Here is a 25,886-nt window from a genome sequence, read left to right as displayed (position 1 = left end):
AGCAGCTGTTATTGGCCTGTGTATGGCCGCCTTTACTTGATCCATTCAGCCCATGTATGGCCGCCTTTACTTGATCCATTCAGCCCATGTATGGCCGCCTTTACTTGATCCATTCAGCCCATGTATGGCCGCCTTTACTTGGTCGATTCAGCCCATGTATGGCCGCCTTTATTTGATCCATTCAGCCCATGTATGGCCACCTTTACTTGATCCATTCAGCCCATGTATGGCCTCCTTTACTTGATCCATTCAGCCCATGTATGGCCTCCTTTACTTGATCCATTCAGCCCATGTATGGCCCGCCTTACTTGATCCATTCAGCCCATGTATGGCCCCCTTTACTTGATCCATTCAGCCCATGTATGGCCACAATTTACTTGATCCATTCAGCCCATGTATGGCCTCCTTTACTTGATCCATTCAGCCCATGTATGGCCTCCTTTACTTGATCCATTCAGCCCATGTATGGCCAGCTTACTTGATCCATTCAGCCCATGTATGGCCTCCTTTACTTGATCCATTCAGCCCATGTCTGGCCTCCTTTACCTGATCCATTCAGCCCATGTATGGCCTCCTTTACTTTATCCATTCAGCCCATGTATGGCCGCCTTTACTTGATCCATTCAGCCCATGTATGGCCTCCTTTACTTGATCCATTCAGCCCATGTATGGCCGCTTACTTGATCTTTCAGCCCATGTATGGCACCTTTACTTGATCCATTCAGCCCATGTATGGCCTCCTTTACTTGATCCATTCAGCCCATGTATGGCCTCCTTTACTTGATCCATTCAGCCATGTATGGCCCACCTTTACTTGATCCATTCAGCCCATGTAAGCCACCTTTTACTTGATCCATTCAGCCCATGTATGGCCGCCTTTACTTGATCCATTCAGCCCATGTATGGCCACCTTTACTTGATCCATTCGGTCCCATGTATGGCGCCTTTACTTGATCCATTCAGCCCATGTATGGCCGCCTTTACTTGATCCATTCTAGCCATGTATGGCCTCCTTTACTTGATCCATTCAGCCCATGTATGGCCTCCCTTTACTTGATCCATTCAGCCCATGTATGGCCGCCTTTACTTGATCCATTCAGCCCATGTATGGCCACCTTTACTTGATCCAGTTCGGCCCATGTATGGCGCCGTTACTTGATCCATTCAGCCCATGTATGGCCGCCTTTACTTGATCCATTCAGCCCATGTATGGCCTCCTTTACTTGATCCATTCGGCCCATGTATGGCGCCGTTACTTGATCCATTCAGCCCATGTATGGCCGCCTTTACTTGATCCATTCAGCCGTATGGCCTCCTTTACTTGATCCATTCAGCCCATGTATGGCCTCCTTTACTTGATCCATTCAGCCCATGTATGGCCTCCTTTACTTGATCCATTCAGCCCATGTATGGCCTCCTTTACTTGATCCTCAGCCCATGTATGCCGCCTTTACTTGATCCATTCAGCCCATGTATGGCCTCCTTTACTTGATCCATTCGGCCCATGTATGGCGCCGTTACTTGATCCATCAGCCCATGTATGGCCACCTCTTGATCCATTCAGCCCATGTATGGCCGCCTTTACTTGATCCATTCAGCCCCTGTAAGGGGGGGGGGGGGGGGTGCCTCCTTTACTTGATCCATTCAGCCCATGTATGGCCGCCTTTACTTGATCCATTCAGCCCATGTATGGCCACCTTTACTTGATCCATTCGGCCCATGTATGGCGCCGTTACTTGATCCATTTCAGCCCATGTATGGCTACCTTTACTTGATCCATTCAGCCCATGTATGGCCTCCTTACTTGATCCATTCAGCCCATGTATGGCCGCCTTTACTTGATCCATTCAGCCCATGTATGGTCCACCTTTTACTTGATCCATTCAGCCCATGTATGGCCTACCTTTACTTGATCCATTTGGCCCATGTATGGCCTCCTTTACTTGATCCATTCAGCCCATGTATGGCCGCCTTTACTTGATCCATTCAGCCCATGTATGGCCACCTTTACTTGATCCATTCGGCCCATGTATGGCGCCTTTACTTGATCCATTCAGCCCATGTATGGCCGCCTTTACTTGATCCATTCAGCCCATGTATGGCCTCCTTTACTTGATCCATTCAGCCCATGTATGGCCTCCTTTACTTGATCCATTCAGCCCATGTATGGCCGCCTTACTTGATCCATTCAGCCCATTATGGCCTCCTTTACTTGATCCATTCATGCCCATGTATGGCCGCCTTTACTTGATCCATTCAGCCCATGTATGGCCTCCTTTACTTGATCCATTCAGCCCATGTATGGCCTCCTTTACTTGATCCATTCAGCCCATGTATGGCCTCCTTTACTTGATCCATTCAGCCCATGTATGGCCTCCTTTACTTGATCCATTCAGCCCATGTATGGCCTCCTTTACTTGATCCATTCAGCCCATGTATGGCCGCCTTTACTTGATCCATTCAGCCCATGTATGGCCGCCTTTACTTGATCCATTCAGCCCATGTATGGCCTCCTTTACTTGATCCATTCAGCCCATGTATGGCCACCTTTACTTGATCCATTCAGCCCATGTATGGCCACCTTTAGAGACAATAGGTCTCTCCTGGCTGCAGTCTGGCACCGGGTTCTTCACGTTCCTTGCGCACAAGGGGAGGGCAGCGCCTCGGCACAGATGGGGTGGGTTTTTGTGCCACTTTCTCCGTTTATTGCCAACATCTGGAGATGCGCCGGGGCTTTTTACAAGCTTTTACAAAGACATAAAAGTAAAGTGTGTATTTGTTTTGTGTGGCATTTCCAAAGCAGGTAACGTTTATGTGGCTTATAAAGCGGAAAAGAAAACTCGGATGATTGTGCCAATTGTGCGTCTCCGCTGAATGTAATGTGGGGGGGGCGGGAAGGGGCTGAAAGCGTTTGGGTCTCTGTTCTGCGACACAATGCCCGGGCGACAATCTGACGGGAATCTCATCAGATACAATTGCAGCAACTGTCTCTTCCTCTCGCTCCTCGGCACCGTCCAATGGGCCCTCATTCAGCTGAATGCACCCAGATTCTCATCCATAATGGGGGGCACACCCCGAGCTCTCCAGGTCCAGGGTAATGTGAAACTCGGCAATCTCTGAGGCTTCACGCTCCCAAAATGATTGCCCCGACTATGCCCCACCCATTTCCCCTTCCCAGTGAGACACCAAATCCTATTCCCCCACCGAAAAGCCGGTATTTAATTACCAATTCGGGGGGCCAGGCTTATATGGAGGCAAATAGAGGTGTAATATTCTGATACAATTTGCTATTGGTCGTTATTTTTTATTCTTTGTAGTTTTTTAGTTATTTCATTTTAAGTTCAGGATCTCTCCAGTTTGGAGTTTAAGCAGTTATTTGGTTGCTAGGGTCCAAGTTACCTTAGCAACAAGGGAGTGGTTTGGAAGAGAGACTGATATATGAATAGGCGAGGGGCTGAATATAAAGATAAGGAATAAAAAGTAACAATAACAATAAAACTGGAGCCTCACAGAGCAATAGGGTTTGGCTGCCGGGGTCAGTGACCCCCATTTGAAAGCTGAAAGAGTCAGAAGAGAAAGGGAAATAATTCAAAAACTATAACAAATAAATAATAAAGACCAATTGAAAAGTTGCTCAGAATTGGACATTCTATAACATACTAAACAGTTTTTTTCTTTGGCTGTAGATTGGGGGTTCCCAGCCAAGCGCATTACAATACATAATGACAGGGTCTATGCCCCTCCCACTGCGTCAGTGTTCCTTATCTATGGGCACCGGGTGGGGGGGGGCTCACTCAGCTCTGGGCATTTCCATATCACAGACTTCAGATTATTCTCTTTGTTTCGCTCTTCTCTCAGCTTAAAAGCGGCAAGAAACAATTGGCTTCCCTATAAACTGCGAGACGCCATCAGTCCCTCAAATACACGGATTCGCTCATCTGTTCCCGAGTCCCGAGACTTCTATCCCCGACCCAAGAACCTTCAAATCACAACAAATCATGAATTATTCCCTTTCAAGTCCTGAGAAATCGCACAGATCTTAACTAACTTTGTTCTGCGTCCCGACAATCCCTGCCGCTGCCTGTACTGCAATTGTCTTGTGTTTCCTGCACCGGAATAAGCCCCAGTCCCTTCCCAGAGGCTATTATCCCCCCACTGCTACTATAGGCACCATCTCTCCCTACTATACCTGCTATCCCACAGCCCCAGTCCCTTCCCAGAGGCTATTATCCCCACTGCTACTATAGGCACCATCTCTCCCTACTATACCTGCTATCCCACAGCCCCAGTCCCTTCCCAGAGGCTATTATCCCCACTGCTACTATAGGCACCATCTCTCCCTACTATACCTGCTATCCCACAGCCCCAGTCCCTTCCCAGAGGCTATTATCCCCCACTGCTACTATAGGCACCATCTCTCCCTACTATACCTGCTATCCCCCAGCAGTCCTTCCCAGAGGCTATTAATCCCCACTGCTACTATAGGCACCATCTCTCCCTACTATACCTGCTATCCCACAGCCCCAGTCCTTCCAGAGGCTATTTCCCACTGCTACTATAGGCACCATCTCTCCCTACTAATACCTGCTATCCCACAGCCCAGTCCCTTCCCAGAGGCTATATCCCCCACTGCTACTATAGGCACCATCTCTCCTACTATACCTGCTATCCCACAGCCCCAGTCCCTTCCCAGAGGCTATTATCCCCCCACTGCTACTATAGGCACCATCTCTCCCTACTATACCTGCTATCCCACAGCCCCAGTCCTCTTCCCAGAGGCTATTATTCCCCCACTGCTACTATAGGGCACCATCTCTCCCTACTATACTGCTATCCACACAGCCCCAGTCCCTTCCCAGAGGCTATTATCCCCCCACTGCTACTATAGGCACCATCTCTCCCTACTATACCTGCTATCCCACAGCCCCAGTCCCTTCCCAGAGGCTATTATCCCCCCACTGGCTACTATAGGCACCATCTCTCCCTACTATACCTGCTAATCCCACAGCCCCAGTCCCTTCCCAGAGGCTATTATCCCCACTGCTACTATAGGCACCATCTCTCCTACTATACCTGCTATCCCACAGCCCCAGTCCCTTCCCAGAGGCTATTATCCCCCACTGCTACTATAGGCACCATCTCTCCCTACTAATACCTGCTATCCCACAGCCCCAGTCCCTTCCCAGAGGCTATTATCCCCCCATGCTACTATAGGCACCATCTCTCCCTACTATACCCTGCTATCCCATCCAGCCCAGTCCCCTTCCTAGGCTATATCCCCAGGGCTACTTAGGCTCATCCTCTCCTACTTATCCCTGCTATCCCCCAGTCCCTTACTAAAGATGATGTTGTGCAAATGGACGTGTCGGGGTGACAAAGTGAGTGCAATTTGCCGCAGTGTCAGTAAATAAACCAGTTAGAAATGACCCAATTGAAAGAACAGAGAAATTAACACGGACAGAACCCCGACCATGTGTTTATTGGCTGCTCAATAGGCTTTTTCCTTTGTTTGCCGCGAGTGTTTCCCATTGACGGTAATTAGCTCCGGATTGCGAGTCATTACAAGCTCCGAGCTGCCGGCAGTTCTCAGATTCCATTCTGCCTTCTCCGAAGGTCAATTGAAACAAAAGCGCCGTCCGGCCGATCCAACAGAATAATGGCGGAGGGGAGGATATTGGCGACTTTGCCACAGTGAAAGAAGCCGCCGACGCATCACGCAGAGCGTTTTTGTAGCCCGAAATGGCCCAGAAATGGAACAAAGCGTCGGCGGGATGGGGGGGGTCCGTACGGGCGAATTTGTGCGACATCAGGGGCCGTGACACAACCCGACAAAGCGAGCAGATGTGAGGGGGAGATTTAGCAGCATATGATAAGCTAATTTGTCATCCCCGCGGCCGGCTAACTCAATAAAGCCTGTAATGGCTCCGTAAATAAACAGATGGATGTCATCAGAAGCCAAGAGATGATGAACTGGCCTGGTTCCTGCCCATCCATACTCGCCCTTGTACAGACAGAATAAAATATGCCCCCCCCCCGTGCCGTGTAACTGCACCCCCCCCCCTCGGGGGTACAGGGCACCTCTATTGGATCTTAAAGGGCCGATGGTTAAATGATTCCCTTTTCTCTGTAATAATAAAACAGTACCTGTACTTGATCCCAACTAAGATATAATTACCCCTTATTGGGGGCAGAACAGCCCTATTGGGTTTATTTAATGGTTAAATGATTCCCTTTTCTCTGTAATAATAAAAACAGTACTGTACTTATCCAACTAAGATATATTACCCCTTATTGGGAGGCAGAACAGCTATTGGGTTTATTTAACATGTTAAAATGATTTCCCTTTTCTCTGTAATAATAAAAAGTACTGTACTTGATCCCAACTAAGATATAATTACCCCTTATTGGGGGCAGAACAGCCCTATTGGGTTTATTTAATGGTTAAATGATTCCCTTTTCTCTGTAATAATAAAACAGTACCTGTACTTGATCCCACTAAGATATAATTCACCCTTATTGGGGCAGAACAGCCCTATTTGGGTTTATTTAATGGTTAAATGATTCCCTTTTCCTGTAATAATAAAACAGTACCTGTACTTGATCCCAACTAAGATATAATTACCCTTATTGGGGCAGAACAGCCCTATTGGGTTTATTTAATGTTAAATGATTCCCTTTTCTCTGTATAATAAACAGTACTGTTTGATCCGAAACTAAAGATTAAATTACCCTTATTGGGGGAGAACAGCCTATTGGGTTTATTTAATGGTTAAATGATTCTTTTTCTCTGTAATAATAAACACAGTACCTGTACTTGAATCCCAACTAAGATATAATTACCCTTATGGGGGGCAGAACAGCCCTATTGGTTTATTTCATGGTTAAATGATTCCCTTCTTCTCTGTAATAATAAAAGTACCTGTACTTGATCCCAACTAAGATATATTACCTTATTGGGGCAGAACAGCCTATTGGGTTTATTTAATGTTAATGATTCCCTTTTCTCTGTAATAATAAAACAGTACCTGTACTTTTGATCCCAACTAAGATATAATTACCCCTTATTGGGGGAGAACAGCCCTATTGGGTTTATTTAATGGTTAAATGATTCCCTTTTCTCTGTAATAATAAAACAGTACCTGTACTTGATCCCAACTAAGATATAATTACCCCTTATTGGGGCAGAAACAGCCCTATTGGGTTTATTTAATGGTTAAATGATTCCCTTTTCTCTGTAATAATAAAACAGTACCTGTACTTGATCCCAACTAAGATATAATTTACCCCTTATTGGGGCAGAACAGCCCTATTGGGTTTATTTCATGGTTAAATGATTGCCCTTTTCTCTGTAATAATAAAACAGTACCTGTACTTGATCCCACTAAGATATAATTACCCATTATTGGGGGCAGAACAGCCTATTGGGTTTTAATTTTTTAATGGGTTTTTTAAATGAATTCCCGTTTTTCTTGTAATAATAAAACAGTAGTGTAACTTGATCCAACTAAGATATAATTACCCCCTGGGGCAGAACAGCCCGTAATTGGGTTTATTTCATGGTTAAATGATTCCCTTTTCTCTGTAATAATAAACAGTACCTGTACTTGATCCCAACTAAGATATAATTACCTACTTATTGGGGCAAGAACAGCCCTATTGTTTATTTAATGGTTAAATGATTCCCTTTTCTCTGTAATATAAAAAGTACCTGTACTTGATCCCAAGTATTGATTTTTTAGTAGACTTAAGGTCCGAGGCATTCTGGATAACGGGTCCTATACCTGTATTTTAACTTCACACAGAACCTCACATGAACCTGGTGAGAGTATCTGCGAGCGCCGCGGCGCCGAGGGTGAATTTATTCGCCGTTGGTAACAAATCCGTTTGCCCGCCGCTAGCGCCGCTGCTCAATGAACCCCAGAAAACTCGGCAGCCCCCGGGGGCCCCAGACTGGATGAGCGATGTTTGTGCGTCTCCCCAGCGTGGGCGCAAATACGGTAAATACGTGAGAGGCAGAGAGAATCATGAACAGAATTACCGGCGTTATTGCCAATAACTGAATGATTACAAACTCTCTGTATTTCATAATGTGCTTTTATATCTGCTCAGCACGAGCCAATCCCGCGCTCCCCGGATTCGCTCGGCTCCACCGCGCCTCTCGTATTTACAAAGAAAATGGATTTTTTCCCCAAAATGAAGCTTCTGAGAACCGTGTTTGAGAGCGAATTAGACAGTGTTTGAGAGCGAATTAGACAGTGTTTGAGAGCGAATTAGACAGTGTTTGAGAGCGAATTAGACAGTGTTTGAGAGCGAATTAGACAGTGTTTGAGAGCGAATTAGACAGTGTCTGAGAGTGAATTAGACAGTGTTTGAGAGTGAATTAGACAGTGTTTGAGAGTGAATTAGACAGTGTCTGAGAGTGAATTAGACAGTGTTTGAGAGTGAATTAGACAGTGTTTGAGAGTGAATTAGACAGTGTATGAGAGTGAATTAGACAGTGTTTGAGAGCGAATTAGACAGTGTCTGAGAGTGAATTAGACAGTGTCTGAGAGTGAATTAGACAGTGTTTGAGAGTGAATTAGACAGTGTCTGAGAGTGAATTAGACAGTGTATCAGAGTGAATTAGACAGTGAGAGTGAATTAGACAGTGTTTGAGAGTGAATTAGACAGTGTCTGAGAGTGAATTAGACAGTGAGAGTGAATTAGACAGTGAGAGTGAATTAGACAGTGTTTGGAAGTGAATTAGAGCAGTGAGAGTGAATTTAGACAGTGAGAGTGAAATTAGACATGTTTGAGTAGTGAATTAGACAGTGAAGTGAATTAGACAGTGAGAGTGAATTACAGCAGTGTTTTGAGAGTGAATAGACAGTGAAGAGTGAATTACAGTGAGAGTGAATTAGACAGTGTTTTGAGAGTGATTAGAACAGTGTCTGAGCAGTGAATTAGACAGTGAGAAGTGAATTAGACAGTGTTTGAGAATGAATTAGACAGTGGTTTGAGAGTGAAATTTAGACAAGTGTTGAGAGTGATTAGACAGTGAGAGTGAATTAGAGCAGTGAGAAGTGAATTAGACAGTGTTTGAGAGGTCGAATTTAGAACAGTGGTTGAGAGCGAATTAGAACAGTGCTTTGGAAGGCGAATAAGACAGAGTGTTTGAGAGCGAATAGAAGTTGTTTGAAGAGGGATTAAGACGTGTTTGAGAGCGAATTAGACAGTGTATCAGAGTGAATTGACAGATGTTTGAGAGTGATTAGACAGTGTTCAGAGTGAATTAGGCAGTGTTTGAGGTGAATTAGACGTGGTTTGGAGAAGCGAATTAGAGCAGTGTTTGAGGCGAATAAGACAGTGTTAGTGAGAGCGATAAGAGCAGTGTTTTGAAGAGCAGAATAGACAGTGTTTGAGAGGTGAATTAAGACAGTGTATCAGAGTGAATTAGAAGCAGTGTTTGAGAGTGATTAGGACAGATGTAATAGAGTGAATTAGGCAGTTTTGAGAGTGATTAGACAGTGTATCAGAGTGAATTAGACAGTGTATCAGAGTGAATTAGACAGTGTTTGAGAGTGAATTAGACAGTGTATTAGAGTGAATTAGACAGTGTTTGAGAGTGAATTAGACAGTGTACTAGAGTGAATTAGACAGTGTATCAGAGTGAAATTAGGCAGTGTTTGAGAGTGAATTAGACAGTGTATCAGAGTGAATTAGACAGTGTTTTAGAGTGAATTAGACAGTGTATCAGAGTGAATTAGACAGTGTTTGAGAGTGAATTAGACAGTGTATCAGAGTGAATTAGACAGTGAGAGTGAATTAGACAGTGTTTGAGAGTGAATTAGACAGTGTCTGAGAGTGAATTAGACAGTGAGAGTGAATTAGACAGTGAGAGTGAATTAGACAGTGTTTGAGAGTGAATTAGACAGTGAGAGTGAATTAGACAGTGAGAGTGAATTACACAGTGTTTGAGAGTGAATTAGACAGTGAGAGTGAATTAGACAGTGAGAGTGAATTAGACAGTGTTTGAGAGTGAATTAGACAGTGTCTGAGAGTGAATTAGACAGTGTTTGAGAATGAATTAGACAGTGTTTGAGAGTGAATTAGACAGTGTCTGAGAGTGAATTAGACAGTGAGAGTGAATTAGACAGTGAGAGTGAATTAGACAGTGTTTGAGAGCGAATTAGACAGTGTTTGAGAGCGAATTAGACAGTGTTTGAGAGCGAATAAGACAGTGTTTGAGAGCGAATAAGACAGTGTTTGAGAGCGAATTAGACAGTGTTTGAGAGCGAATTAGACAGTGTATCAGAGTGAATTAGACAGTGTTTGAGAGTGAATTAGACAGTGTATCAGAGTGAATTAGACAGTGTTTGAGAGTGAATTAGACAGTGTTTGAGAGTGAATTAGACAGTGTATCAGAGTGAATTAGGCAGTGTTTGAGAGTGAATTAGACAGTGTATCAGAGTGAATTAGACAGTGTATCAGAGTGAATTAGACAGTGTTTGAGAGTGAATTAGACAGTGTATCAGAGTGAATTAGACAGTGTTTGAGAGTGAATTAGACAGTGTATCAGAGTGAATTAGACAGTGTATCAGAGTGAATTAGACAGTGTTTGAGAGTGAATTAGACAGTGTATCAGAGTGAATTAGACAGTGTTTTAGAGTGAATCAGAGCGCCGGGGACAGTGTATGAGAGCGCCGGGTGTATTAGAGCGCTGGGGATCTGTAGGGACCACACAAGTGACTAATTGTACATGGTCTGGATATTTATACACAGTAACGGTACAATTTGATTGGATATTATTTGCCAAACATTCTGTCTCTGTGTTTAGACATACAGGCGGGGGCTGTCACATTGTTTAATTACAGACTAATATAAGGGAATCTCTCTTACCTGATTGGCCGGGAGGAGGGACACCTGACAGGCCTCTGGGCAAACAGAGGAAGACGGTGAGTACGGCGGCTTTGTTCCCAGAACACGGCTCAATGGCGATGGGCTTGGGGGCCCCCTGCAAGGGAAACGGAACGTTACAGAGAAACTTCCATAGAACCAAAACACAAAATAAGGGGAATTTCTGGGTTCAAAGGAACTGGCAGATTCACTGTTTATGAATCGCCCCCCCCCCCGGGGCCTTGATAGGGAAAATCCACCCTTTACTGGGACCTAGAATATATAAAAGATACAACTGTCCAACCCGTATCCTTAGCTGTTGCTGAATTACAACTTCCAGAACCCATCTCCATGTGTCTCCATACACCTTCCATCTTGCCCTACTGTCTCCATCTTACCCTACTGTCTCCATCTTGCCCTACTGTCTCCATCTTACCCTACTGTGCTCATCCTGACTACTGTTCCTCTTTGCCTATGTCTCCATCTACCCTACTGTCTCCATCTTGCTCTACTGTCTCATCTTGTCCTAACTTCTCCAATCTTGTCCTACTGTCTCCACTTGCCCTACTGTCTCATCTGCCCTACTGTCATCCATCCTGACCCTACTGCTCTCCATCTTGGCCTACTGTTCCATCTTGCCTACTGTCTCATCTTGCCTACTGTCTCCATCTTGTCCTACTGTCTCCATCTTGCTAACTGTCTCCATCATTGCCTACTATCTCGCATCTGCCCTACTGTCTCCATCTTGCCTACTGTCTCCATCTTGCTAATCTCTTCGCATCCTTGGTCCATACTAGTCTCCATCTTGTCTTACTGTCTCCATCTTTGCCCTACTGTCCATCTTGCCCGTATGCCCTCTGCCTACTGTCTCGCATCTTGCCCTACTGTCCTCCTGCTTGTCTACTGTATCCATCTTGTTTTACTGTCTCCTCTTGCCTAACTCCCCTCTTGCCTCCTGTCCCATCTTGCCTACTGTCCCCATCGTTGCCTCCTACTCTTCCTACTGTCTCATCTTGTCCTAACTGTCTCCACGTCTGTCCATCTTGCCTACTCTCCATCTTGCCCTACTGTCTCATCTTGTTCCTGCTGTATCATCTTGTTCTAATGTCTCATCTTGTCCTACTGCTGCCATTCTTGCTACATGCTCTCCATCTTGCCCTACTGTCTCCATCTTGTCCTGTCTCATCTTGTCTACGTCTCCATCTTGTTCTGCGTCATCTTGTGCTACTGTCTCCATCTTGCTACTGTCTCCATACTGTCTCCATCTTGTCCTACTGTCTCCATCTTGCCCTACTGTCCCCATCTTGTCCTACTGACTCCATCTTGCCCTACTGTCTCCATCTTGCCCTACTCTTATCACCCTGCCCTTTCCCCCCTACTAACCCCCTGGGTACCGGTGTTACCCAGTTGAGCCCCCCTACAGACCCCGTGAGTAGCACGAAGCTGCGCAGAGGGAGTGCAGGGAAGAGAGGGCTGAGTGAGTAGAAGGTCAGACTGAGTAGCTGAGCGTTAGAGCGCCGCCGTGGATAGAGATGTCGGATACAGTCAGGCTGCTAATTACAATGTGCGTCTCACACATAACTGTCTCGCGAGCGGCACTAACGGCTGAAATACCGGCGGCGCCGCATTATCATTTCCTTCCATAAAAAGGGGTTCGAAAAACAAATGAAAATCAATGAGATGTTCTGTAACAGCTTCACTAACGGCTTATACACATACAGTAGTACCGAGTATCCCCGGCCCCACATACAGTAGTACTGAGTATCCCCGGCCCCACATACAGTAGTACTGAGTATCCCCGGCCCCACATACAGTAGTACTGAGTATCCCCGTCGCCACATACAGTAAGTACAGTAGTAACCCCCGGCCCACATACAGTAGTATGAGTATCCCCGGCCCCACATACAGTAGTACTGAGTTCCCCGGCCCAAATCAGTAGTACTGAGTATCCGGCCGCCACATACAGTAGTACTGAGTATCCCCGGCCCCACATACAGTAGTACCGAGTATCCCCGGCCGCACATACAGTAGTACTGAGTATCCCCGGCCCCACATACAGTAGTAGCTGAGTATCCCCGGCCCACTACAGTAGTACAGTACATACAGTAGTACTGAGTATCCCCGGCCGCACATACAGTAGTACTGAGTATCCCCGGCCCCACATACAGTAGTACTGAGTATCCCCGGCCCCACATACAGTAGTACTGAGTATCCCCGGCCCGCAATTACAGTAGTCCGAGTATCCCCGGCCGGCCCACACAGTAGTACAGTATACTGAGTATCCCCGGCCCACGCATCAGTACTACAGTAGTACTGGGTATCGCCGCCGGCACATACATAGTACCGGGAGTTCCCCGGCCCACATACAGTAGTACTGAGTATCCCCGCCCCACATACAGTAGCTAGAGTATCCGCCCACATACAGTAGTACTGAGTTCCGGCAATACAGTAGTACGAGTATCCCGGCCTGACAACAGTAGTACTGGTATACGGCCCACAATACAGTAGTACTGAGTATCCCCGGCCCCACATACAGTAGTACTGAGTATCCCCGGCCGCACATACTGTCCCACTCGGTTACCCAGAAGCCCCTTGGGCAGCTGCTCATACACTGTCCCCTCGCTGTGAGTGGTGCATCTCATTCCCAGCAGTACATTAGTGTCGGGCCGAGGGGCGAGGCCCAGTCTGTGCCAACAAAGCAATTAGGAAATTGGATGAAGAAATTAAGGACTGATCTTTCTCCTCCTCCTCCTCCTCTTTGCCAGGACTGTAATTATTCTGAGAGGGGTAAAGTAAAGTTTGCTATTGGGGAGGAATACAGATCAGGGATCGACAAGAAAAATTAATAAGGAAAGTCTCTCTCTGCCGGGGAACTGACTGCACCCAACACAGGGGAGGGCAAAGGCTGGGGCCCCCTATCTGCAGGAAACATTAATGGCAGCTTACAGTGGGAGGGGCACAGAGTCTGTGACTCAAGCAGTGGGTGGGACTAGGACAGTCTGGTGACGCTTACAGGGGGAGGGGCAAGGAGTCTGTGACTCAAGCAGTGGGTGGGACTAGAACAGTCTGATGGCAGCTTACAGTGGGAGGGGTAAGGAGTCTGTGACTTAAGCAGTGGGTGAGACTAGAACAGTCTGATGGCAGCTTACAGTGGGAGGGGTAAGGAGTCTGTGACTTAAGCAGTGGGTGGGACTAGAACAGTCTGATGGCAGCTTACAGGGGGGGCTATCAGCTGTATCACCCAAGGCAAGGGTGGGGACCCATATCCCTTATCCATAGAAAGGAAGAGCTGTGGGGCGCGGGCATTAAGCTCTATATAATGTCTGTGCCGGGGGCAGGAAGGCGGCGCAGTTCTATAGAATAGGGACACATTTATTAATATCACCAAGTGACGGCGTCGCAGTAAAGCAGATTAAACACCGTTATTAAAGCCACGCGGGGACGAGAGGGTTTTGCATTCGTGTCATTTCCCATAACAGCTGAATGGAGATCGGAAGGAGAAGGCGAAAGCGCCGTGACGGCTCCTGACAGCGCAAAATGTCACCACGAGGGACCCTTGGGGCGCGGTGACACGAAGGCTCCAGGAAACCTGGCCGAGCGCTGAGCATGGGTGACATGAGGTGTAAGAGAGTGGAAGTGTAGGGCTTGTTACTAGCGCCATTTACTCGCTCGCCGGCCAAACAAACATGTCCATGCTTCACAGCTCGGCGCACAGGCGGCACTTTAGGAGCAGCGATGGCGGCGGCGAGATTTGCTCACGGTACATCGGACAAGGAGACGGCATTAGGGACAGTGGGGAATGTTCCGGAATTAACGAGACGGCAGACAGATTGTCGGCATTAACATTAACACTTTAGTCTGACGCACGACTCCATGTTGATTAAACACTGGGGGCACGTACCTTTAGTATGTTATAGAATGGCCTATTCTAAGCAACTTTTCAATTGGTCTTCATTATTTATTTCTTATAGTTTTTGAATTATTTGCCTTTTTCTTCCAAATGGGGGTCACTGACCCCGGCAGCCAAACCCTATTGCTCTGTGAGGCTCCAGTTTTATTGTTATTGTTACTTTTTATTCCTTATCTTTCTATTCAGCCCCTCCCCTATTCATATACCAGCCTCTCATTACAGCTCTACCTTGGCAAGTCCCTGGTTGCTAAGGTCATTTGGATCCTAGCAACCAGATAACCGCTAAAATTCCAAATGGGAGAGTTCCTGAACAAATATGAAACTAATTAAAAACCACAAATAATTAATAATTGCAAATTGTCTCAGAAGAAGACGGAAGGAAGCCATAACGCAGGTACCCCGGGCCGGGGCAGTTTTCTGCTAACAGGAGCACTGTGGTATCAGGTAAGCAATTACAATCACTTGGGGGGCACCATTTGGCACCCCTTCCCCCCCAGTGATTGTACTTTTCCTTTTTTCGCTCTCCCTTTAGGGTGACACCACAAAAGTACCCTGGGCCGGGGCATTTTCAGACCAAACAGACAGAACCTTGGCCAATGTATCAGACAAAAATGGACCGAAATCCAGCCAAGAGCCACATTGGCCTGTGTTTGCCCTCGGCTGTTGCACCTCGTTGCACCCATGTCCCACTTTAGGAAATAGTAAAAGTCATTTATTTAATATACGAACATCAATCTTCATATTATCCCTCTGACCAACTGAATTGAGGTCTTAAGCCCCTCTACATATCTGTCTGCCAAGGGTTAATCTCACACCATATTTGGACTCAATTAACTGATATTCTGGCCCCCCCCCGCAATGTGCAGGACTGGGGGCAGGCAGCATGGGGGTAGGAGGCTGTAACCAATAGCGACTATGATTTGGGCAGTTAGTGCCATGGGGGGGCATTAGGATGTTCCTTTTTTCATTGGAACAAACTGCTGAAGTGGAAGAGTCCGGTAGTGAGAGAAATGGGGCAGCTGCTATGGGACGGCGCCGGGGAGACAGCGCAATTAACTGCCACTTCTTTGCTGACAGACTGGATCCTGAACCAGAATTAACACCTCCACTTGTTATGACTCTGGGCCAAGAAGGACTTGTTTAGGAACGTCTGACCCCGGCCCTACGGCTACAGCCGCGCACAGCCATCATTATCTTGTCTGACTCCCCCCCAGAGACCAATTCCCACACTGAAACGCTTCAGGTTCCGGTCACTTCCATAGAGCGCCCCCCGGTGTGCGACACTGACAGCTCAGCATTTAGAGCAGAACATTTAATCCAAAGTGCCCTTCATTCAGCTGGGGAAGAGTAAATAAAACTGTCACTTATTCTCCCAACTCAATGCTGCGCTCTATGTAATTGTGAGCTCTTGCGCAAAAAGATGGGACCTATTATCTAGGCACCGGTGATATTTATGGTGCTGGTTTACTAACATAGGTGCTGAATTGCACCAACATATGGACCCACGGTGACCGGTCCAAATTCATTTCAGGTTGGAGGCCGATCTCCAATCTCGACTAATGGCTGAGTGGGACCTGCACGGGTGCAAAGTAGCACCTTTGTTAGTAAATCAGCACCCACTTGACTCTTCCAGTAGCTACTGGACAGGGTTTGATAGTACAAGGTTAACAGAGCCAGGCTATTGGCTCCTTCCTTGGCGAGGTCCCTTGGGTGGTGGGTTCTGCCAAAGAACAGGGCACCAAATGGAAAATGGGCCAAGCACCCATTATGTCCTGGCAATGCCCTACTAGGGCCAAAAACAATCTTATTCCACCCAACTTTCACCCAGTGTCAGAATAGGGAACCTGGGGGCTACAAGAGAACTTGACCTTAGGGCCCCCCTTGCCCATGGCTAATCACTTGATGGGGCGAATGGACTTCTTTGCACCAGAAGGGACAATTTTAAATATATGGACAGATAAGCCTGGGGCCCTCAGGCATTTTTCCTGGTGGGCCAGTCCAACCCTATCTACACAACATGTCCTATTCCTGTGTGTCCTCTTCTACCATGGGGTCCCTGAAAGGACTCCAACTCCAGCCAGATGTGGCCCTTCAAGGAGACTTTTATGGCTCTGGGCCTTTCCAAGGGTTCTGCACAAAGGAATAGATTGTAAGCTCTTTTGGGCAGGGCTCTCTTCCCCTCCTGTATCGGTTATTGATTGCTTTATATGTTACTCCTTGTAGAGTGTAAGCTCTTTTGGGCAGGGCTCCCTTCCCCTCTTGTATCGGTTACTGATTGCTTTATATGTTACTCCTTGTAGAGTGTAAGCTCTTTTGGGCAGGGCTCTCTTCCCCTCCCGTATCGGTTACTGATTGCTTTATATGTTACTCCTTGTAGAGTGTAAGCTCTTTTGGGCAGGGCTCCCTTCCCCTCCTGTATCGGTTACTGATTGCTTTATATGTTACTCCTTGTAGAGTGTAAGCTCTTTTGGGCAGGGCTCCCTTCCCCTCCTGTATCGGTTATTGATTGCTTTATATGTTACTCCTTGTAGAGTGTAAGCTCTTTTGGGCAGGGCTCTCTTCCCCTCCTGTATCGGTTATTGATTGCTTTATATGTTACTCCTTGTAGATTGTAAGCTCTTTGGGGCAGGGCTCCCTTCCCCTCCTGTATCGGTTATTGATTGCTTTATATGTTACTCTGTATGCCCAATGTATGTAACCCACTTATTGTACAGCGCTGCGGGATATGTTGGCGCTTTATAAATAAATGATAATAATAATAATTGAAGGATATATTAGAGGCCCAGTAATAGGAGGCCTAGAGGCCCAGATAGGGACAATGTCCGGAGGGGGAGATGATGGGGAGCAGCTGTACGGAGGGTAAATAGCAGAGAGATAAGGAGCAAGGCTATTGGCTATCAGGTTTCAGTAGTCTAGACACGGCAGTGCAGGGGCCTCGCTACTTAATAACAAACCTCAGAGATAAATCACCTGTAAAAAGGCAAATGGTTGGAATTCCACTGCCGGTGGCACAGAGGGGAAGGTTGGCGCGTTTCACTTATTTATTTACATTGGGGGAGGAGATCAAATATCCCGGCTACAATGGGAACCAATTAAAATGACTGACTTATCCGCCTGTCACAACACACAAGCCGGCAGCCATCACCATTGTGGCATCATCCGTCTGCACTTGGAAATCCCCATGGGAACATTCAAGCCAAACACTGAAAGCGCCAGTTACACCATAAAGTGAATATATACTGTATTTATATCTATTTATATACACATATCTGTCTGGCTCGTCAATGCCCTTGTTTATATGGAAAAGGTTTCCTTGAGAGTCTTTTATACCTTCTGTATTCTATATATACATGTAATATATGTATCTTATATATATCATTGTATTAACCCTTTGCTTACAAAGCACTGACCTGTGGAGCTTACAATCCCATATCCCACACAAACCATAGGACCAATGAACCTGCCGGTATATTTTGTCAGCAGAAAACCAATGAGAATGAACCAAATACATAATTATTTTATTTGGCCAAATACTAAAACGGACACAGAACCAAATCTGAACTATGATTTGCGTTTTTATATGGGAGCAGAATCCGACCAATCAGAACTGAACATCATAAGGAAACCCGGGCCAATAAAGCAAGGGAATTCAATCTTTATGCAGCAGGGTTGGGAATTGAACCCAAAACAGTGGTTCTGTAATAGTAATCTCACTATATAGATATATTTCTAACAGTTCAGAATGAACGAAGTGAAGATTCAGCCGTATTTAGTAGCTCAGGTCTTCTTCCCCGACCCACTATTTGGCAGGCAAAACGGAACCTGCAGGTCGTGCCAGGCTGATATTATATTTATTAAAATGACAGCGGCTCATCAGCCAGATACTTAATAGATTAAATCCCATTACAGCAGTAATTCCCTCATTTCTCTATTTCCTCATTATACAGTGAGTTTTAATGTAAAGGGCACTTAGATGCACCTAAATACATTTAAATAACATTGGGGTAACAGTCACCCCACTATAGTTCCAGGGGTACCCAGGGCACAAATAAGCACTCACCCCAAATCCCCCCCTAACTGGCCTTCAGGCTGGGCCCCCTTAGCCCATAACAAGGTTACAGATATATAGAAACATTGGGGTAACAGTCACCCCGCTATAGTTCCAGGGGTACCCAGGGCACAAATAAGCACTCACCCCAAATCCCCCCCTAACTGGCCTTCAGGCTGGGCCCCCTTAGCCCATAACAAGGTTACAGATATATAGAAACATTGGGGTAACAGTCACCCCGCTATAGTTCCAGGGGTACCCAGGGCACAAATAAGCACTCACCCCAAATCCCCCCCTAACTGGCCTTCAGGCTGGGCCCCCTTAGCCCATAACAAGGTTACAGATATATAGAAACATTGGGGTAACAGTCACCCCGCTATAGTTCCAGGGGTACCCAGGGCACAAACACTCACCCCAAATCCCCCCCTAACTGGCCTTCAGGCTGGGCCCCCTTAGCCCATAACAAGGTTACAGATATATAGAAACATTGGGGTAACAGTCACCCTGCTATAGTTCCAGGGGTACCCAGGGCACAAATAAGCACTCACCCCAAATCCCCCCTAACTGGCCTTCAGGCTGGGCCCCCTTAGCCCATAACAAGGTTACAGATATATAGAAACATTGGGGTAACAGTCACCCCGCTATAGTTCCAGGGGTACCCAGGGCACAAATAAGCACTCACCCCAAATCCCCCCCTAACTGGCCTTCAGGCTGGGCCCCCTTAGCCCATAACAAGGTTACATAGTTCGAGGCTACAGGCCCCAAGCCAGTAACCCCCCCGGCACTGCTGGGCAATACATAGATGATAATTAGCGGCTCGGTACAGATATTAATCTATTGGGATATTGTGGTTTCCTAAAAACTAAAGAAAAAATAACAGATCCAATGTGAGACCAACTGGGTCAGTATTTATAGGGAACAGCAGAGCCGGGGGATACAGAAAGATTTGATGCCATGAGAGTCACATGACCATGCTTTCCCAGCATGCAGTAGGAGGGCAATGCATGGGAACCCCTGATTGAGGTTAATGTGGATAATGAGACATTCGACACAATAAATGTAATAAATGCTGATGTTCTGTTCCCCAAAGTCAAATCATTTCAGAACATTTCGTTCCAAACTTATTAAAACATTTCCCCAAGTCAATTTATTAAGGAACATTTTGCGCAGAAAGTTGAGTTATTAGGGTACAGCCCACCCAAGGGGCGTCCCGGCGCCAGCGGAGCTAACAGTCTTCCCTATGACACATTGGGGTCTCATCCAAAGCCAATCAATCTCATAACTTGGTATTGAAGTGTAGAAGGAGATCAGAGCCCCCCAAGCAAATAAAGGGGGGACGTACCATCTCCAAGTGCCCTGGTCGGAATTGAACTCAGGCTCAAGAGTTAATATGATAAAAGCAAGAAAGAGGCTTACTGAGGTTTCACTGAGGCAGCTCTAATTTGTGGATTATAATTGGGTTTTGAGTGAATGCTCTGAGCCCCAAACATACTGGGGCCCCCCCATAACTGTGTCACTAGTATGGGGCTGATATGAAAAGATGAAGACAGTAGAATAAGATGGGGACAGTAGGGCAAGATGGAGACAGTAGGGCAAGATGGAGACAGTAGAGCAAGATGGAGACAGTAGGGCAAGATGGAGACAGTAGGGCAAGATGGAGACTGTAGGGCAAGATGGAGACAGTAGGACAAGATGGAGACAGTAGGGCAAGATGGAGACAGTAGGGCAAGATGGAAACAGTAGGGCAAGATGGAGACTGTAAGGCAAGATGGAGACTGTAGGGCAAGATGGAGACTGTAGGGCAAGATTGAGACAGTAGGGCAAGATGGAGACTGTAGGGCAAGATGGAGACTGTAGGGCAAGATGGAGACAGTAGGGCAAGATGGAGACTGTAGGGCAAGATGGAGACAGTAGGACAAGATGGAGACAGTAGGGCAAGATGGAGACAGTAGGGGAGGATGGAGACAGTAGGGGAGGATGGAGACAGTAGGGCAAGATGGAGACTGTAGGGCAAGATGGAGACAGTAGGGCAAGATGGAGACAGTAGGGCAAGATGGAGACAGTAGGGCAAGATGGAGACAGTAGGGCAAGATGGAGAAAGTAGGACAAGAGGGAGACAGTAGGGCAAGATGGAGACTGTAAGGCAAGATGGAGACTGTAGGGCAAGATGGAGACAGTAGGGCAAGATGGAAACAGTAGGACAAGATGGAGACTGTAGGGCAAGATGGAGACAGTAGGACAAGATGGAGACAGTAGGACAAGATGGAGACAGTAGGGCAAGATGGAGACAGTAGGGCAAGATGGAGACAGTAGGGCAAGATGGAGACTGTAAGGCAAGATGGAAACAGTAGGGCAAGATGGAGACAGTAGGGCAAGATGGAGAAAGTAGGGCAAGATGGAGACTGTAGGGCAAGATGGAGACTGTAGGGCAAGATGGAGACAGTAGGGCAAGATGGAGACTGTAGGGCAAGATGGAGACTGTAGGGCAAGATGGAGACAGTAGGGCAAGATGGAGACAGTAGGGGAGGATGGAGACAGTAGGGGAGGATGGAGACAGTAGGGCAAGATGGAGACTGTAGGGCAAGATGGAGACAGTAGGGCAAGATGGAGACAGTAGGGCAAGATGGAGACAGTAGGGCAAGATGGAGACAGTAGGGCAAGATGGAGAAAGTAGGACAAGATGGAGACAGTAGGACAAGATGGAGACAGTAGGACAAGATGGAGACAGTGGGACAAGGAGACATGGAGCTCAGATCTACACCCCCTGTGCCATTACTCTGTATAACGGTTGGATCAGCCCCGGTGATTAAGTTGAAGGATCCCAGAGATTAGTGTGCCCCAGTACAATCCCTGAGTCCCGGCCCAGGGGCGGCCATTTCCAGGCGCTGAACACGAGTCACACAAACACCTGATTGACTCGCGGCTCCTGTTCACAGACTGGCAAATTAGCCGGCAAGAGAGTATTTGTTTCAATCAAGCGTTACTATTACTTAAATGCACGGTAACAGCCCATCAGCTCCCCTGACAGCCATGATGGATGGAGCAACGGGATCCCCCCAACCTGGCGCTGCAGCCGCGCAACCACAGGAACAAGGAGAAAAAAAGCCTTTAATTAACAAAGGAAATTAAAAGAGAGACTTTTACACGAGTTCGTTAATAAGAAGTCACAGATAAGTGCACTCACAAATACCGGCTAATCAGGAACGCAGAGTCGTTACAGGGATATTAATGAGCTGAAGCCCCTCTAGGAAAAACAATGAGAGGCATTTGTACGTGTACACTCCTAAACTGCTACAGAGATCAGAGCGTTAGCAGCAGTCCTGCCCTGCTTTATGGCTGAGATTCTAGCTATCTGTATAACAGAACATTCTGTCACAGTGGCACAGATCCTATCTGATCCCCCCCATTGTAAGCAGCAGTCCTGCCCTGCTTTATGGCTGAGATTCTAGCTATCTGTATAACAGAGCATTCTGTCACAGTGGCACAGATCCTATCCCCCCCCCATTGTAAGCAGCAGTCCTGCCCTGCTTTATGGCTGAGATTCTAGCTATCTGTATAACAGAGCATTCTGTCACAGTGGCACAGATCCTATCTGATCCCCCCCATTGTAAGCAGCAGTCCTGCCCTGCTTTATGGCTGAGATTCTAGCTATCTGTATAACAGAGCATTCTGTCACAGTGGCACAGATCCTATCCCCCCCCCCCCCCATTGTAAGCAGCAGTCCTGCCCTGCTTTATGGCTGAGATTCTAGCTATCTGTATAACAGAGCATTCTGTCACAGTGGCACAGATCCTATCTGATCCCCCCATTGTAAGCAGCAGTCCTGCCCTGCTTTATGGCTGAGATTCTAGCTATCTGTATAACAGAGCATTCTGTCACAGTGGCACAGATCCTATCTGATCCCTCATTGTAAGCAGCAGTCCTGCCCTGCTTTATGGCTGAGATTCTAGCTATCTGTATAACAGAGCATTCTGTCACAGTGGCACAGATCCTATCTGATCCCCCCCCATTGTAAGCAGCAGTCCTGCCCTGCTTTATGGCTGAGATTCTAGCTATCTGTATAACAGAGCATTCTGTCACAGTGGCACAGATCCTATCTGATCCCCCCATTGTAAGCAGCAGTCCTGCCCTGCTTTATGGCTGAGATTCTAGCTATCTGTATAACAGAGCATTCTGTCACAGTGGCACAGATCCTATCCCCCCCCCCCCCATTGTAAGCAGCAGTCCTGCCCTGCTTTATGGCTGAGATTCTAGCTATCTGTATAACAGAGCACAGTGTCTATTACATAAAACAAAGAAAATAAATGCTTTCCTATGTGGGAACACAGGGATTACAATCCGACGGCCCCTTGGGCATTTCCAGCTGTCCCCCTGGGGGGGTCTCGGCTTCCCTCCATAGCAGCTAATCAGGCCAGCAGATAATATGTTATATATTAATATTTATGCCCAGATGCAGAGGTGCGTGAATCAGAAGGAGGAATAATTATCCGCACAAACACAGACTGGAAGCTGCTTTGCTTTTCGGAGCAACAGAATTTAACAAACAATAAAATCCAACAGCGAGCGGCTTGGGACACATTTATATTCATCTGCTGCCCCAGCGATTGCCCATTTCCTCCAGGAAATTAAAAGTTAATAAGGAAAACGGCACCGAGGCGCTCGCTGGCCCCCATTCCCAATTAGGAACAAACAAGAAACAGAGATTGGAGCCGTTACACTCCCGGCCCCCAAACTGCTCTACAACTGCCAACACCATGGTCTGCGGCACTTAAACCTTAATTACACAGCGAGTCTGGTCCTACAGGTACAAACACAATATTACTGAAATACTACTTAGTCCTTCCCCCCACTGCTACTATAGGCACCATCTCTCCCTACTATACCTGCTATCCCACAGCCCCAGTCCCTTCCCAGAGGCTATTATCCCCCCACTGCTACTATAGGCACCATCTCTCCCTACTATACCTGCTATCCCACAGCCCCAGTCCCTTCCCAGAGGCTATTATCCCCCCACTGCTACTATAGGCACCATCTCTCCCTACTATACCTGCTATCCCACAGCCCCAGTCCCTTCCCAGAGGCTATTATCCCCCACTGCTACTATAGGCACCATCTCTCCCTACTATACCTGCTATCCCACAGCCCCAGTCCCTTCCCAGAGGCTATTATCCCCCCACTGATACTATAGGCACCATCTCTCCCTACTATACCTGCTATCCCACAGCCCCAGTCCCTTCCCAGAGGCTATTATCCCCCCACTGCTACTATAGGCACCATCTCTCCCTACTATACCTGCTATCCCACAGCCCCAGTCCCTTCCCAGAGGCTATTATCCCCCCACTGCTACTATAGGCACCATCTCTCCCTACTATACCTGCTATCCCACAGCCCCAGTCCCTTCCCAGAGGCTATTATCTCCCCACTGCTACTATAGGTACCATCTCTCCCTACTATACCTGCTATCCCACAGCCCCAGTCCCTTCCCAGAGGCTATTATCCCCCACTGCTACTATAGGCACCATCTCTCCCTACTATACCTGCTATCCCACAGCCCCAGTCCCTTCCCAGAGGCTATTATCCCACTGCTACTATAGGCACCATCTCTCCCTACTATACCTGCTATCCCACGGCCCCAGTCCCTTCCCAGAGGCTACTATCCCCCCCACTGCTACTATAGGCACCATCTCTCCCTACTATACCTGCTATCCCACAGCCCCAGTCCCTTCCCAGAGGCTATTATCCCCCCACTGCTACTATAGGCACCATCTCTCCCTACTATACCTGCTATCCCACAGCCCCAGTCCCTTCCCAGAGGCTATTATCCCACTGCTACTATAGGCACCATCTCTCCCTACTATACCTGCTATCCCACAGCCCCAGTCCCTTCCCAGAGGCTATTATCCCCCCACTGCTACTATAGGTACCATCTCTCCCTACTATACCTGCTATCCCACAGCCCCAGTCCCTTCCCAGAGGCTATTATCCCCCCACTGCTACTATAGGCACCATCTCTCCCTACTATACCTGCTATCCCACAGCCCCAGTCCCTTCCCAGAGGCTATTATCCCCCCACTGCTACTATAGGCACCATCTGTCCCTACTATACCTGCTATCCCACAGCCCCAGTCCCTTCCCAGAGGCTATTATCCCCCACTGCTACTATAGGCACCATCTCTCCCTACTATACCTGCTATCCCACAGCCCCAGTCCCTTCCCAGAGGCTATTATCCCACTGCTACTATAGGCACCATCTCTCCCTACTATACCTGCTATCCCACAGCCCCAGTCCCTTCCCAGAGGCTATTATCCCCCCACTGCTACTATAGGCACCATCTCTCCCTACTATACCTGCTATCCCACGGCCCCAGTCCCTTCCCAGAGGCTATTATCCCCCCCAACGCTATCATTTCTGCTATTTAATGGGTGAGGCCTATAGTTCTACCCTGCTAGATCTTTTCAAATGAAGGCTCTGTTCATAGCTTTGTGTTCTTCCATTTACATTTAAAAAAAACCCAAATCTCTTTCTCTCTATATAATCTCGGAGGCACCGCAGGAAAGCAGAATTATAATTATATCGCTATGAAAAAAATAGGATAAGGAAGTAATAATTGCATATTAAAGTGAGCGCTTTGGGCTGGGGGGGCGCTGAGCCTCTGAAAGCCCTTTGGTCATTGAGGATTAAAGAACATTTGAGGTGCGGCTGCCTCAGTGAGTGATTAACCCGCAGCCAATAGCCCTGACTATGGAGCCGACTTGGGCATCAATATGGCACCCCATTACCAGTTAAACAGAATGAGAAATATCATTGCAATTCTGCATCCAAACGCGTCTCGCGGCCGCCGATAATTTACGGCTTTGTTAGAAAACCGTTAAGTGGGCGGCCATTGGGAAATAACCAGAAAAAGGGAAAGGGAATTTCTCGGACTCGGAGAAAAATTGCCTTCATTTCAACGGCGTCTGAAATCTGCTTTAAATGAAGATAAATGTCGGCAGGAAACTCCGGAACCGAAGAAGAGAAAGAGCCGACGGAACGACAAAAATACAAGGAACTTT

At 47.2% G+C, this 25,886-nt stretch overlaps 1 protein-coding gene across 1 annotated transcript in view; it reads right to left on the bottom strand.

The window, feature by feature from the left end:
- atrnl1 (attractin like 1) overlaps positions 1-25,886 on the bottom strand; it is a 424,206-nt gene that overhangs the window by 30,640 nt on the left and 367,680 nt on the right. Inside the window, exon 29 of the mRNA XM_031905726.1 lies at positions 10,879-10,993. Within this exon, the coding sequence (XP_031761586.1) occupies positions 10,879-10,993 (115 nt within the window). The remainder of the gene's footprint in view (positions 1-10,878; positions 10,994-25,886) is intronic.

The sequence above is a fragment of the Xenopus tropicalis genome, chromosome 7, assembly GCF_000004195.4.
Source record: "Xenopus tropicalis strain Nigerian chromosome 7, UCB_Xtro_10.0, whole genome shotgun sequence".
Taxonomy (NCBI): domain Eukaryota; kingdom Metazoa; phylum Chordata; class Amphibia; order Anura; family Pipidae; genus Xenopus; species Xenopus tropicalis.
The sequence above is the reverse complement of the archived record's forward strand: the minus strand, read 5'-3'. Positions and strand labels throughout refer to the sequence as shown.